General features: G+C 40.1%; 1 protein-coding gene across 1 annotated transcript in view; it reads left to right on the top strand.

Moving 5' to 3' along the window:
* Positions 1–10,126: 10,126 nt before the first annotated feature.
* Positions 10,127–14,048, top strand: part of LOC145991261 (protein odr-4 homolog) — a 40,334-nt gene continuing 36,412 nt past the window's right edge. Inside the window, exon 1 of the mRNA XM_083127230.1 lies at positions 10,127–10,426. Within this exon, the coding sequence (XP_082983356.1) occupies positions 10,331–10,426 (96 nt within the window). The 5' untranslated portion in view covers positions 10,127–10,330. The remainder of the gene's footprint in view (positions 10,427–14,048) is intronic.

Genomic DNA, 14,048 nt, shown 5'->3' on the forward strand with positions numbered 1-14,048 from the left:
CAAAAACTTTATGCATTACCGAAACAAAAGTTGAAACAGCATTAGACAGGCCATAAGGCATCTTCAAAAATTCGTACTGCCGACCTTTATAAGAAAAGGCAGTATACTTTCTGCACTCAAGTTTTAAAGGAATTTGTAGATATCCAGAGGACAGGTCCAAACTGGAAAAAAAAATTTAGAACCTTTGAATCTTTGAAGACTCTCGTCAATGGGTGGAACTGAACTTTTTGGTATAATCATGATAGCATTGAGCTGCCGAAAATCTAAACACGGTCTTACGCTTCCGTCAGGCTTCTCGACAACCAGTAAAGGATTCAGGTAGGGGGAGACGGAAGGTTGTATGATATTCCACGTCTTCCATAGATTTAATTCTTTTTCCAAAGGCTTTCTCTTGGAAAGTGGTACCGGATATGGAGCCCGGTGGACAGGTTCAGAAGTTTTCAACATAATTTCACATTCAACAGTTTCCATCGTTCCTGGTCTTTCAGAAAACACCTCTAAATAGCGTAGCAACACTTCAAACAACCCCTGCTTTTGGGAATCATTCAATATATTTATAGCTTCGACCTTCTCTTTGAGGTCCTGAGGGCTATTCATCCATTCATCATCCTCTTCTTGGATGCTTTGGACGTAGCGTACTATATCTATATTTAAGGGATTTCCCTCTTCATGTTCAGGAGTCCTTCCGAAGTATAAAATAACTTTATTATCTTTGAAGCTAATCTCAGCTTCATGCTGCTTAAGAAAAGACATTCCTAATAGAAGGTCCGTTCCGAAACCTCTGAGGATAAACACTTCTGTGCTGAAATTCATTCCACCAATTTCCAATTCAACACTACGACTTCCATAAACTCGTTTCCTGTTACTTCCAGAGAAATCAACCAACCTTACCTCTGGTACTTTTTGAATTCGTATTCATGGAACTTTTTCCACTAACTTAGTCCACACCGAATGACTAAGGATTGAGCACTCACTACCTGTGTCAATAACACAATTCACCAAAATGTCCATTAGTTTGGCCTGAATAATAGGAGATCTGTATTTAGTTCTGGACTCACGTGCAGATTTCAACTCTTGTTGTAACCAACTTTCTTCTGTCTCTGTTAACTGGAAATTAACTTGTAACTCTTGAACATCTCTTGTAGTTGAAATTAGTCGCTCCTTCGAAGCCCCTTGCCTAAATGGGAACGAAGCAAGAAGACAAGGTCCTAGTTTGTTTGACAATATTGGGACCTTTGATTCTGATGGAACTCACGAGCCGTATCAATAGCTTCCTCCTGTTCAGATGTCAGGTCATCTCTTATCTCAGGAGGCCTTTCCAAGTTTCGAGGAGGATTTGGTCTAGTAGAATTAGGAACATCAGAGTTTTGGTTATTTTCTCTAGGTCCTGGTGACCTCCTACCTTGGTTACGGTTTCTTAGGATAGCATTTCTCTGACCAACATTTCGAGTATTACCATATCGTGCACCCCCTCTATTATATCTCCAAGGCCTACCATTAGTGTCTTCTCTTCCAGTAGGTCTAGATTCGATGTTTCTTACCTTAAAATTTTTAGCTCCATTAACTTCCTTTACTCGTGAATCCTTTGTTTTTGCAAGGCTCTGGTTCATCATAGATGTCAAAGTCTTTCAAAAACTGAGTTAGTTCATACACTGTCCAAGGAGCATGGGCTAGACAAAGGCATCTCATCCGATAAGACAATTGTCCAATAATTAAGTTAAGAACTTCACTTTCACTGAAATTCTCCGCCAGATTCCTGTATGCAGCGTAAACACTCCAAGCAAAGCTTTCCATGTTTTCATACACCAATCGAGAATACTTTCGATTTCTGACAGAAGCCAATTGCCTTTGCTTAGCTTTCTTAGAGGCAAACTCTTCTCTGAACCTATCACAGAAACCTGTATAATCAACAAAATTATCCATGTTGCCGGCTAACCAATGTTCTGCCTTTCCAGTAAAAACTCGGGGAAGTAATTCAAGCCGATAGTGTTCTGGTACCTGCATTCAACATTGAGCTCTCGGAGATATTTCTCAGCAGATTGTGCTTCTATATCGCCTTTAAATTTAGGTATATGAGCGATATCTGCCATTCTGGGGATCTTAAAGTGCGACTTTCGCCTTGGAGGGTATTCATCTGAACTATCACCATCACGAGGTCTCTTTCTCCGTTCTAGTCGGTCTTTATCTGTAATACAGAATGGGTTTCGCACTGTAGCTGGAAATTCAAATGATTCTGCTTCGGGATTTAAGCTTCTATCTGGAGTCACTATAGGAGAACTTATCCCATGAGTAAGCTCAGGTTGAATTTTTAAATTTTGGGACTGCACTTGCAAGTCGTCCACTCTTCTAACAAATAGTCCAGTTTGTTCTTGTAATTCCCGCCTTAAGCTTACTTCCAGTTTCTGATTTTGTACTTGAAGATTTTTAATCTTATGTACAGTTGTCCTCTCAACTTCATCCCGAAGAGTGGAAGTGGCAACTTCAATAACTTCATGCTGCTTTTGGACTTCTCTTTCTATGACTTCAGTTCTGTCATTTAACACTTGAACAGAAGCCTGAATGGACTCTACTGTGTTTTCAATATTTCTCACCTTCTCCTCATGAAGTTCACTATTCTTTTCTCTCTCAGCTAAAGCTTGGGCCAGCTCTAAGTAAAAACCGATTTGTTTAATGATTTCACTTTGCCAAGATCTTAAAGGTTCTACAGCTTCACTAACATACTCTTTTAACTTTACAGTTATTTTCCCATTTCCTCCTGTAATTCTCCTCTACGCTTTTTATCATCTTCCTCCTTCTCTTGATTTCTCTTTTCTTCTAGACTTTCAACTAATTTATGAAACATCTCCAAGTCTTCTTGTCTTCTAGCTTCCGACTCTTTTTTTTCAAGTTCTCTTTTCTCTTCCTGAATATGCATTATAGTTTTAAGCTCTTGCAGCTCTTGCTTTCTTTCAGCAGCTTCTAGGAGTCTTTTCTCTTCAAATTTTTGCTTCTCAAGTTGTCTTTTCTCTTCTGCTGCAGCCATTTCTTTTTTTCGCTGTTTCTCTTCCTCAATCTTTTCATTTTTCCTTTTCTCTTTATCCTTCATCAACCAGTCTAGTAAACCTTCAGCTACTGGAGTCTGAGCAGAGAAACTTGGCTCTGGATCGGAGGTTACGGAAGGCATTGATAAACACGTCTGACACAAAAGTTCACCTTCAGCTATATTAGTCATCTCTTTACCTTCCAAGTGCCAATGGAAATTTTTATGACACTGGCTACACTGGAATGAGTCTTTTCGCTATCCCTGGTTCTTACAGCAAGCAAATTCAGTCTCTACATCCATTGTCTTCTTAGATCTGCTTCGTAGGGTCTTCCCTGCTTTATCACTGTCCATGGTTTCACGTAAGTTCTCCACTTTAAAAGCGGCAAAATACTTTGAAAGGGTGCTTCCAGCTGTTTAACACCACCACTAGTATTTCCGATAACAGTTCACCCTAGTGTTGCACTTGCCAGTAATGTTAACAGTTCGGGAATAATCACTTCGGGCCCCACGGTGTAAGCGCCAATTAACTTTGCAACGTCCTGCTCGAGAAAAGTGCCTACTACACCTACACGAGCACGTCAGCTGGATGCAAGTCTACTAACTTGGCCACGACCAATCAGTAGCACCATACGCTCTGCAAAGTTTTACCCATTATGCTAACCTTTTCTCCAGCGGTGGTATGAGACTCTATTTCACTCAGGGATCGGGAATAAGTACACTGTCCAACGTTAGAGAAAGTTTAATGAATGTAGCTGGATACACTTATGCAACTATAAACGTTGTAAGTTTAGCACACACCCGTGTAGGATATTACACTCACTTGGCCAATATATTGCCACACAATGGGGAGAGAATGGCTTCTGCAAACTGGGAACAGATACACTGCTGCTGCTGTCCTCTGGGGTCGTATTCTTAGCTCCAACAAACGTCAGGAAGTGCAGTCCTTTGCTAGCGCCGACTTCTATAGCTGTAGGCTTTTACAGGGAACTGTTGGCTTTCGGGGAACAAAGGGGCATCCATTAGGGTCACCCTCACGATAACCGTAGTATCTCACTGACCTGTAATTTTTCCTTCTGGGCGGTTGCCTGGAAACCCTACGCCACACTACCCTGGCGGGGTGCCGCAGGTTGATAGGGGGAGGAAACCTCTCGCAACAAGCGGAGCGTGTCCTCTCACTCTAAAGTGGAGTTTTTCTCTCTCGCCAATAAGCGGAGTGGGTATCTCTCACTCGAAAGTGGAGTGGGTTATCTTGCCAAAGGCAGAGTTCAACCTCTCTCGCTGGAAAGCGGAGTGCGACTTCTCTCGCCCGTAGGCGGAGGGCAACTTCTCTAGGGAGCCTGGTCTCTCGCTAGAGCGGAGTGCACCTTCCTTCCTTCCTTCCTTAAGAAGCTTGGCCTCTCGCAAGAGCGGAGTGCTCCTTTCTTCCGGGTCAGTTGGTAAGAGAGATCTTATCGTGAGCCGACCTGAAAGCCAACTGAAGAAAATGGATAATAAACCTTTTCTCGAGCAAGGCCTCATCTCCAGGAAGCTATCAACTCGCGGCAAGCCACGGCACCTAGCGATCTGTTGAGTGAGATGAGTCAAGGCAAAATGGATAATAAACCTTTTCCTGCTCCCACAAAAATAGGCAATAATTAGGCTGGAGAGTTCAATTAACTAACCGATCTCTAACTACGCACTGGTAATGATCAGGCTGGAAGTTCATATGAACTAACTGATCAGTCAGTTGGAGGGGATCAACTGAAGAAAATCTGCTCCGCGGCTGGTTATATAGCCTCGGTTCAGGTAGCGCCTCTAGCGCCGTTCACGCGAACTACGTGGAACCGAGCTAGAGCAGGCAAGGCCATCTCTACGGCAGACGATTGAACTACGTGCTCAAGGTACAAACGATAAATACATATTATAATATTAAACGTGTGCTAAACGTTAATATACAATTATAAGAAATATTACATATTCTTTGCGACCACGCAGGGCCTTATTAAGAGAATAATAATAAATCACTACTGATAAACACAATTATCAAAGCAGGTATTAACACATGTAACATTGAACAAGTAAATAAAATAACTTTGAACCTAATAACAATGGTTACATATACACCGAGTAAATAAACATTAGCGTTACTAATGAGAATGATCTCTCAGGATCATTACAGTGTGTTAATAAAGCATTGCTTTTTAGCGAAAAAAAAATACTTTTGAAGCCAAGGTTTGGCTTGATAAACATTATTCGGACTCTGCACCAGGAAAATCAACCGTTGAGAAGTGGTTTGCTAAATTTAAACGAGGCGAAATGAGCATCGAAGACGATGCACGCAGTGGACGCCCCAAAGAGGCTGTTACCGACGAAAACATCAAAAAATTCCACAAAATAATTTCAAATGATCCTAAATGAAGTTGATCGAGATAGCTGAGACTTTAAAAATATCAAAGGAACGTGTTGGACATATTGTGCATGAATATTTGAACATGCGAAAGCTGTGTGCAAAATGGGTGCCGCGCGTGCTCACAATGGATCAAAAGCAACAACGTTTTGATGATTCGGAGCAATGTTTAGCGATATTCAACCGTAATAAACACGAATTTTTCCGTCGATATTTTACAATGGATGAAACATGGCTCCATAACTACACTCCAGAGTCCAATCGACAGTCAGCCGAGTGGACTGCACGTGATGAACCGAATCGAAAGCGTGGAAAGACGCAACAGTCGGCTGGCAAGGTAATGGCATCAGTATTCTGGGATGCGCATGGTATTATATTCATCGATTACGTCAAAAAGGGCCAGACCATCAACAGCGATTATTACATAGCGTTATTGGAGCATTTAAAGGATGAAATCACGAAAAAACTGCCCCATTTGAAGAAGAAAAAAGTGCTGTTTCATCAAGACAATGCACCGTGTCACAAATCAATGAAAACGATGGCTAAATTATATGAATTAGACTACGAATTGCTTCCCCATCCACCATATTCTCCAGATCTGGCCCCCAGTGACTTTTTCCTGTTTGCAGACCTTAAAAGAATGCTCGCTGGAAAGAAATTTAGCACTGATGAAGAGGTAATCGCCGAAACTGAGGCCTATTTTGAGGCTAAAGAGAAATCGTACTATAAAAATAGCATCGAAAAATTGTATGACCGTTATAATCGTTGTATCGCCCTCGAAGGCAACTATATTGAATAATAAAATCGAATTTTGTCAAAAAAATGTTTTTTACTATGTTAGCCTACGAACTTTTCAGCCCAACTGTTATAAGAAAATTTATGAACACATGTAATTTCTTAAAAGTAATCTTTGCGCGTGCAAAACTAAATATATGATGCCAATAGAAACAACAAAATTCCCGCGAGCTCAAATTATTGCGCTCTAGTCTTTCAAGGTTCGATCCCTGGTAGGAACTCCAAAATGTCTGCGATTGTCCAACATCGTGAGGACAATTGGGAAGTTACTTGAAATCAATATGTAAGTTAATTCCACTCTCAAAACTAGATGGGACTCGATGTGATGACCACACGTCACCGAATGATAAAACACTTCGCAGACTTTGTCCTTCAAAATTAATTTTAGTGAATAATTGTAGTTTCTTTAGAGGACCTAAACATGGCTTTTTTGCACAGTATAATGTTGTTCTCTTTCACCCTACTTTTATAGTTTTTCATTCAAAGGATTCCACTCCCGAAGCATGAGCATAACGCGCTACGAAACCAAAGGTCCCACGTTCGGACCTTGGACAGGTGTGGTTGCATCATGTCTCTCGCATCGCTATTCCTTCGGATCATCATTCAATCTCATCGTCGCATTTAAGCCAAGAGGTAGAAAAGCGGCGTAAAATAACTAAAGAGAAATGATTGACTTGGTTAATTTTATTTCACTTTTCTGGCACTTTTTGGCTAATCGTGAAGATGAGAATGAGAACATTAAATTGATGAAAGGGCCATCACAAAGAACACACATATCCAGGCCGGGATTCGAATCCGGGACATTCTGTTTTGTAGCGTAACCTGCTAACCACTCCACCACGGAGTTGTCGGCCCAAATAGAAATGAAAATTAGAAAATGCCGTCTTCAATTTTCAGGAACCGAGTTCACCACCAAGGGCAATATATTTTCACTCCCACTAGGATAAGCAAATAACAGAAGATGCTTGATAAGTAATTTTGCTCTCTTTATTTCATGATATTATTATGTAAGTAACTATTATTCGCTATATAACTTCGGTTTAATTTGATTTGAATGTCTAGTCAACTTTCTCGCCTAAGCAGCAGCCACAGAGTCTGCATTTACGGGTTGATGCCAGAGTTGTTAAAGGTCCAGGAATTTTAAATAAGTTCAATTCCCATCCAGAAGAAAAAGTTAGCAAGCGTAAATGGGTTCTGGACCATAAGGAACCTCTTCATCAGTAACGTTTTCAATTCGGTCCAGGATTTTTTTTTTTTTCAGATGAATTTAATTTCGGTCCAGGAACCTTATTTCGTGAAGAATTTAAATACTGTCAACGAACACAATCACAGGGTTGTTAATGGTCCAGTAATTGTAAATAAATTCATTTCTCATCTGAGAGAGAAAATCAGCAAGTGTAAATGGGTTCAATTCGGTCCAGGAACCTTTTTTCCGTATGAATTTAAATACGGTGCAGGAACTCAATATCCGGTAAAATTTAAATCGGTCCAGGAACCTTTTTTAATGAAACAATACACTACTAGGGCCGAATTTAAATTGTGCGAGAAAAAAGGCCCCTGGTCTGCATGAAGGGAAAGTGTGTTTTCAAAAGGTCCCCGACTTCCCAGAAAGGGACGAGCCATAAAATCACTGCATTTCCTACCAATACATCTCTTTGTGTTCAACCAAAGTGTATGTCACCGTTATCCGAGCGCTTCGAGTTCTGTCGGTTGCGGGACTTCTTGAGACTGTTGTCAACATTGTGCCAATAAGAGTTCCTTTCTGATTCTGCCAAGGCCGTACCATCTATGAATCTGCTCTTCAGCCTGAGTGACAAAAATCATGTAGTACGGAGGAAAGTTACCTTCTTAAATACGATGAAACGCGTAAAACATCCACAAATATTTATTCGGGGGTGGTCCCTTTGACAAAACATCAATACTCTCAAAATTCTTCGAACCGACAGTGTAAAACATCGCAATACTCCAAAAACTGAACCTGCTCTATAACACAAGGAAAATGCCTCATTAAGCAATCAATGTGCCTTTGTTAAGTTGGTAATTTCAGTATGGCACTACATTTTAAATAATGCTGATGGAATAAATCAATAAAGTTTGTTAAATGACAACGACTCCTTACCACAAAAATATAATTATTCTTTACGGATATCCCCTATAACGGTTGGAGGTTCGACGTGCTGACCTCACACCACCCCATTACTGGTTAAAGAACCCCACACCTCTAGGTAGGATTGTGGGAGGTAGACTGGCAGTCGGGAGATAGACCAAGGCCCTTCCAGGGCTGTCAAACCACGGGTTATTGTTTATTTATAGATACTTAAATATATGTGCAACCCATGTCTTTCCAGTGACTTATTGCAAGGGTTAGTTATTGTACTTGATTCAATAAAATAAACTTACTGTGTGAGGCAGATTCATACGAACCAAAAATAGCCAAAATAATAATAATTTACTTCAAAATTACAAAAATGTATTTACTTGTTTTGCTTAAATTTTCGATCCTTCGAAACGTTTGTTAAGGAGTTGAGGTGAGTTGGTGTTTTAAGTCCACTTTATGCACAGTAAAGTTAAGTGTGACTGGACCTACAGTTTAAAGTAAGATCCGGACCAGTGTGTACCTCCACCCATGTATCGAACCTGGGACCCCTCGATTACAACGCAACAACGCTATCACTGCGCCATCGGGGAGGCATCGTTTGTTAAGGAGGATTCCCAAAATCGGTCTTCACGATATCGAGAAAAATATGCGACTCAAGAAATCGTACAGTTTGTGAAGATAATTACTTTTAACACTTTGCGTGTTTTAGGCTGTCTCAATAGTAGAATAGTTATTTGGTGCGAATAATACTACTTACCCGGAGATATGATAATCTACATAGGCATCCTGTCACCATTATACTTATTTTAGCGTGTATTGCGCTCTGATTCGGGACCAGTTGTAACTGTTTGCATTTATGTGGTTTACCACTGCACAAGCTGTCGTTCTTCAATCTGGTCACAAACTACTCAAGTCCGAAACATTGTTTGGATGCAACGGCAACACCCAACGCCCAACCCTGCCTGTTGTTGACCTGCGATTGCGAGGGGTGGAAAGACCACTCCCTCAAAATTCTGAGAAACAACGAAGTGCTAGGTTCTTACACTGACATCCACTATAGCTAGAACCAGAAAAACGAGAAAGAAATGTTGTTGTTTTGGGTTCGTGCCACTCAAATTCAAGAACAGTGTTTCTAACTGAAATAAAAAAAAATACTGAAAAACTATTTTGCAATATTTGTCATAAAAGTAAAATTTTCTGCAAATGTAGAACAGTTTGCCGGGACCACGTGAACGTTTCGGGGGGCCAGTGCCCCCGGGCCCCCCTAACGACGTCCCTGTATATAAAGCTGCAGGAAGGAAGAACTGCTACTATTATCATAGAATATACTATTATCCACGCCCTTCTTGAGTTGAAAACAACGCTAGCATTTAAATGCCTCACAACTTGCTTCGTAACAGTTTGGAGGTGTTATAAAATCGGGATCGGGAGTGCAAGATCATGAGAAAGAAGAAAAGACGAGACGAAGTGTTTTTCAAGAAAAGAATAATGGATAAAAATGGCAAACAAATTAACGCCAATGTTTGAGTAAATGTTTCATATGAGAACACGACAATAATTTTTAATATTTTCCGGTCTCCCTTAGGAGACTCACCCGCCTGCATGATTTTTGTGTCGTTATCTATAAAATGAATGGATTTACAACGCGCCAAAATCCCTTTAGCGAAACACACAGATTGCTCTTTGGAACAAGAACAAAGGTAATAAAATCAGTCCACAGGTGGACATCTTTGGCTAGATATCGCTTACAGGCGGTATGGCTCAAGAAAAGAAGAAGAAGTGGTTCACTGATAATTACCAATCTGTGATCGTTTAGAATGTAGAACTACACTGTGCCGGTAGTGTATAGAAAAAGGAATTTGTTTTATATGTTGTGCAAGTACTTGCACAAACTGCATGAGCTAGATTAGAATGTTTATTTTCGTGAGTATTATATATTAAACGGAACAGTGATACAAAATATAAACGTTCCAACTGTATACACAAATGTGAATTACTTATTGAACATTGAAAGTATACTACTTCCACAATGGGAAGAACTGTCATCGCTGAAGAAAGTATCAGTAAATATTTAACTAAACTCGCCAAGAACAAAAGTTTTTATGTTGGATTGATATTAGGACAGGTCAGTATCAGTCTGCTTTATATAATATAAGCAATGATTTTCAGCTACTGTAGGCATGCATTTGAATATTTTTGGTCCGTATGGTATGTTTAATGTAGGTTGCCATAGTAATTTATCTACACACACACTGACACTTTCCTCAACACTCCCAGATGGAAAAGGAAAATTCTGGATAAACCCCTGAGTTGCCAGATTCTGTAATTGAATAACAGGACTAAAAAAAAAAGGGTAACATTATCGTATGGGCAAAACGGATTCCTTGAAATTTCCTTCAAATTTACAGGAGAAAGTACTTACGGAAATCATTTTCTTGAGCGTTTTGGAAGTTCCTGAATGTAGATTTGATCCATTTTAATGTGAATGCGTGTTGTTTTCTGCGAAAATCTCTGTCCGACACGCTGTTTCTCCTCACGCCATTTGCTTTTTGCATGAGAGTGCAATGTTCCGTGTGTTAAGACGATGCAACCCCATAGCCAGTGTTTCAGCCTCGCCGTGTTTTCACTAGAACCACCTGTCGAGTTCGGAAAATTGGTGTCACTTATCGCACAACATTGTAGCAACATTGTGTTCCGACGTCACAGGAGAGAGGTTTTTTTATAATTTTTCTTTGTAATTATGCTAATGGAACCTAACCTAACAGGCCTAACCTAACCACGTAGGCATTCCTCGTCTGACGTCAATATTCAAGGTTGCAAGATGGTTGTGCGTAAAGGAAGAGCATTAACAAATTTCGAAAGAAAGATGGTTCCGACCCGAATGGGTGTCACTTATCGCACAACATCCTAGCAACATTGTGTTCGGACGTCACAGGAGAGACCTGTTAGGCAATACAAAGGTAACACGTCTCTTAGCGAAAATATTATTTTTTCTTTGTATTTATGCTAATGGAACCTAACCTAACAGGCCTAACCTAACCACGTAGGCATTCCTCGTCTGACGTCAATGTTCAAGGTTGCAAGAGTGTTGTGCGTAAAGGAAGAGGTAACGCGTCTCTTAGCGAAAATATTATTTTTTCTTTGTATTTATGCTAATGGAACCTAACCTAACAGGCCTAACCTAACCACGTAGGCATTCCTCGTCTGACGTCAATGTTCAAGGTTGCAAGAGTGTTGTGCGTAAAGGAAGAGCATTAACGAATTGCGAAAGAAAGATGGTTCCGAATTGCGAAAGTTTGAGTTGCTGTTTTAAGTCCACTTTATGCACAGTAAGGCTAATCGGGACTGGACCTACAGTTTAAAGTGGGATCCGAACCACTTGTGCCTCCACCAGGTATCGAACCCGGGACCCCTTGATTACAAGGCAATGACGCTACCACTGCGCCATGGGGGAGGCCCTCCGAATTGCGAAAGGAAGATGGTTCCGAATTGCTGTTTATGGACAATGAACGTGGTAAATCGCAAAGTTATTTCACAAGTTCTGCACGTAAATGCGACGTATTAGCATAATTTCAAATAGGGGCACAAAAGTAGATATTTTCCGGTGAACGAGGTTGCACCACTGCATAAATCGACAAAACACTCTCAGAACGCCCCCTAAACCAGTATGCTATCACGGCCATAATGTGTTACAGATTCGAAACAACAAGTAACAGTAAGTACTCGTAAATAGAGAAAATAAACATTATCTTAGTTAGAAATGCATTATTTCGCCTTAAGAAATGTTCCGCAACACGTTAGCAATGTAAAGAAGTCCGAAATATATGATTCGGAAGTGTTTTGCCCATACGATAATAGTACCAAAAAGAAAGATGTTATTCTGGATAATTATTAATTATATAATGTTATCAGGGCCGGTCCTTGATTTTTTAAAGCAAGTTAAGCATGTCTCACAAGAAAATAAGCATTATTGTTATTGTGTTGTTAACTTCTCCTTTATGAATTCTTCTATCACTAGATTGTAGAATTTATCTTAATTTTTACTTCAGTCTTAGCACCACTTCGGTAGTAATCTGATATTCCCCGGACAGATTTCTTCATTTTTACAGAAGAAACTACTTACGGTAATAAGTTCCTGTAGCATTGTCTAACATCTGGAAGGTGTTTTGTGTGATGTAACGGATTTCTTCAAATTTAAAATTTTGGGGCAGGTGACTCTGGCCAATTTCTAACATGCCTTTAACAGGGACTCTATAGATAAAGCCGCGGAGGCGGGCCACGTTAGTGGTTGGGGGCGGTAGGTCAATTACCCCAGGGGCGGAGCCCAGAATCGGTGGGAAATTTGGACTCAAAAATTTCAAACAAAGATAATTTTTTAGTTTAAATTTCCACCGATTCCGGGACGAAAAACATGAATACACCTTAAAGAATGTTCCGCGAAGCAGATAGGTATGTTCAAATGTCAAAACGAAGAAGTTATAGGTGTCCGGGCAATATCAGATTTTTAGCACAACTTTTTTTCAGTTACTCCCATTGGATATTTCTGCACTAATTTTGAATTCGGCGAAGTGCTGAAAGATATCATTGAGTGGTATAGCACTAGATGCCAGATTTGTTGAAACCAACACACGTAACTGGAACAACTCAGAAAAAGCAAACCATGATGAAGAAATGTTTTTGTACTCCCATCAAGATATATTCATCGGAGGAATGTTTAGTTCGCTTCTGAGACGAGTCAAGTCAAAATGTTCGGTACTATTATAGTATGGGGGAGACACCTATAAATCATATATTTTGCACTTTTTTACATTGCCAACTTACTATTTTGGAATGCGGAACATTTCCAAAGGTGAAATAATGCATTTCTAACTAAGATAATGTCTATTTCTTACATTTACGAGTACTTACTGTTACTTGTTATTTCGATTCTGTAACACATTATGGTGGGCGATAGCATACTGGTTCAGGCCACGTTGTGAGAGTGTTTTGTCGATTTATGCAGTGTTGCAACCTTGTTCACAGGAAAATAGCTACTTTCGTGCCTGGATTTGAAATTATGCTAATACCTCGCAAACCATTGACGTTAGCCTCTCAAACCATTGACGTTAACCCCACAAACCATTCACATTAGCCCCAAAAACCATTCACGTTAGCCCCAAATACCATTTTCCATAAGGTTACGTTAAGTTAGGTTAGGAAAGCATAGTTAAAAAAGAAATTAAAAATACTCGACACGTCATGTTCTAGTGAAAACACGGCGAGCTTGAAACACTGACTATGGGGTTACATCATCTTAACACACGGAACATTGTGCTCTCGTGCCAAAAGCAAATGGCAGCAGGAGAAACAGCATGTCGGACATAGATTTTTGCAGAAAACAACTTCTTTTCGCATTAAAGTGGATCAAAACTACATTCACGAACTTCCACTACGCTACAGAAAATGATTTCCGTAAGTACTTTCTCCTGTAAATTTGAAGAAATCAGTCTCCCCTATACTGTAATGTTACTTCACATTGGTCTGGATTAAAATGACAAACACATTTTTTTGGTCTACCACCAGAAATAATCTCTCTCTTCTCTTCAATACTTCTTGATTGCAAGCCCTGTATGAATAGTGCTTCCACTAGTCACCTACACTCTTTCCCGTGCCGTGAGCTAGCTTCCAAATGTGTTCTGCGAATTCATTCGCTTCGACTTAGCCTAATTAAACGACAGTGATTTGGTCAACTGTTAAGTATGATTTTT

The sequence above is a fragment of the Lepisma saccharinum genome, chromosome 1 (genome assembly GCF_977018435.1).
Source record: "Lepisma saccharinum chromosome 1, izLepSacc3.1, whole genome shotgun sequence".
NCBI lineage: Eukaryota > Metazoa > Arthropoda > Insecta > Zygentoma > Lepismatidae > Lepisma > Lepisma saccharinum.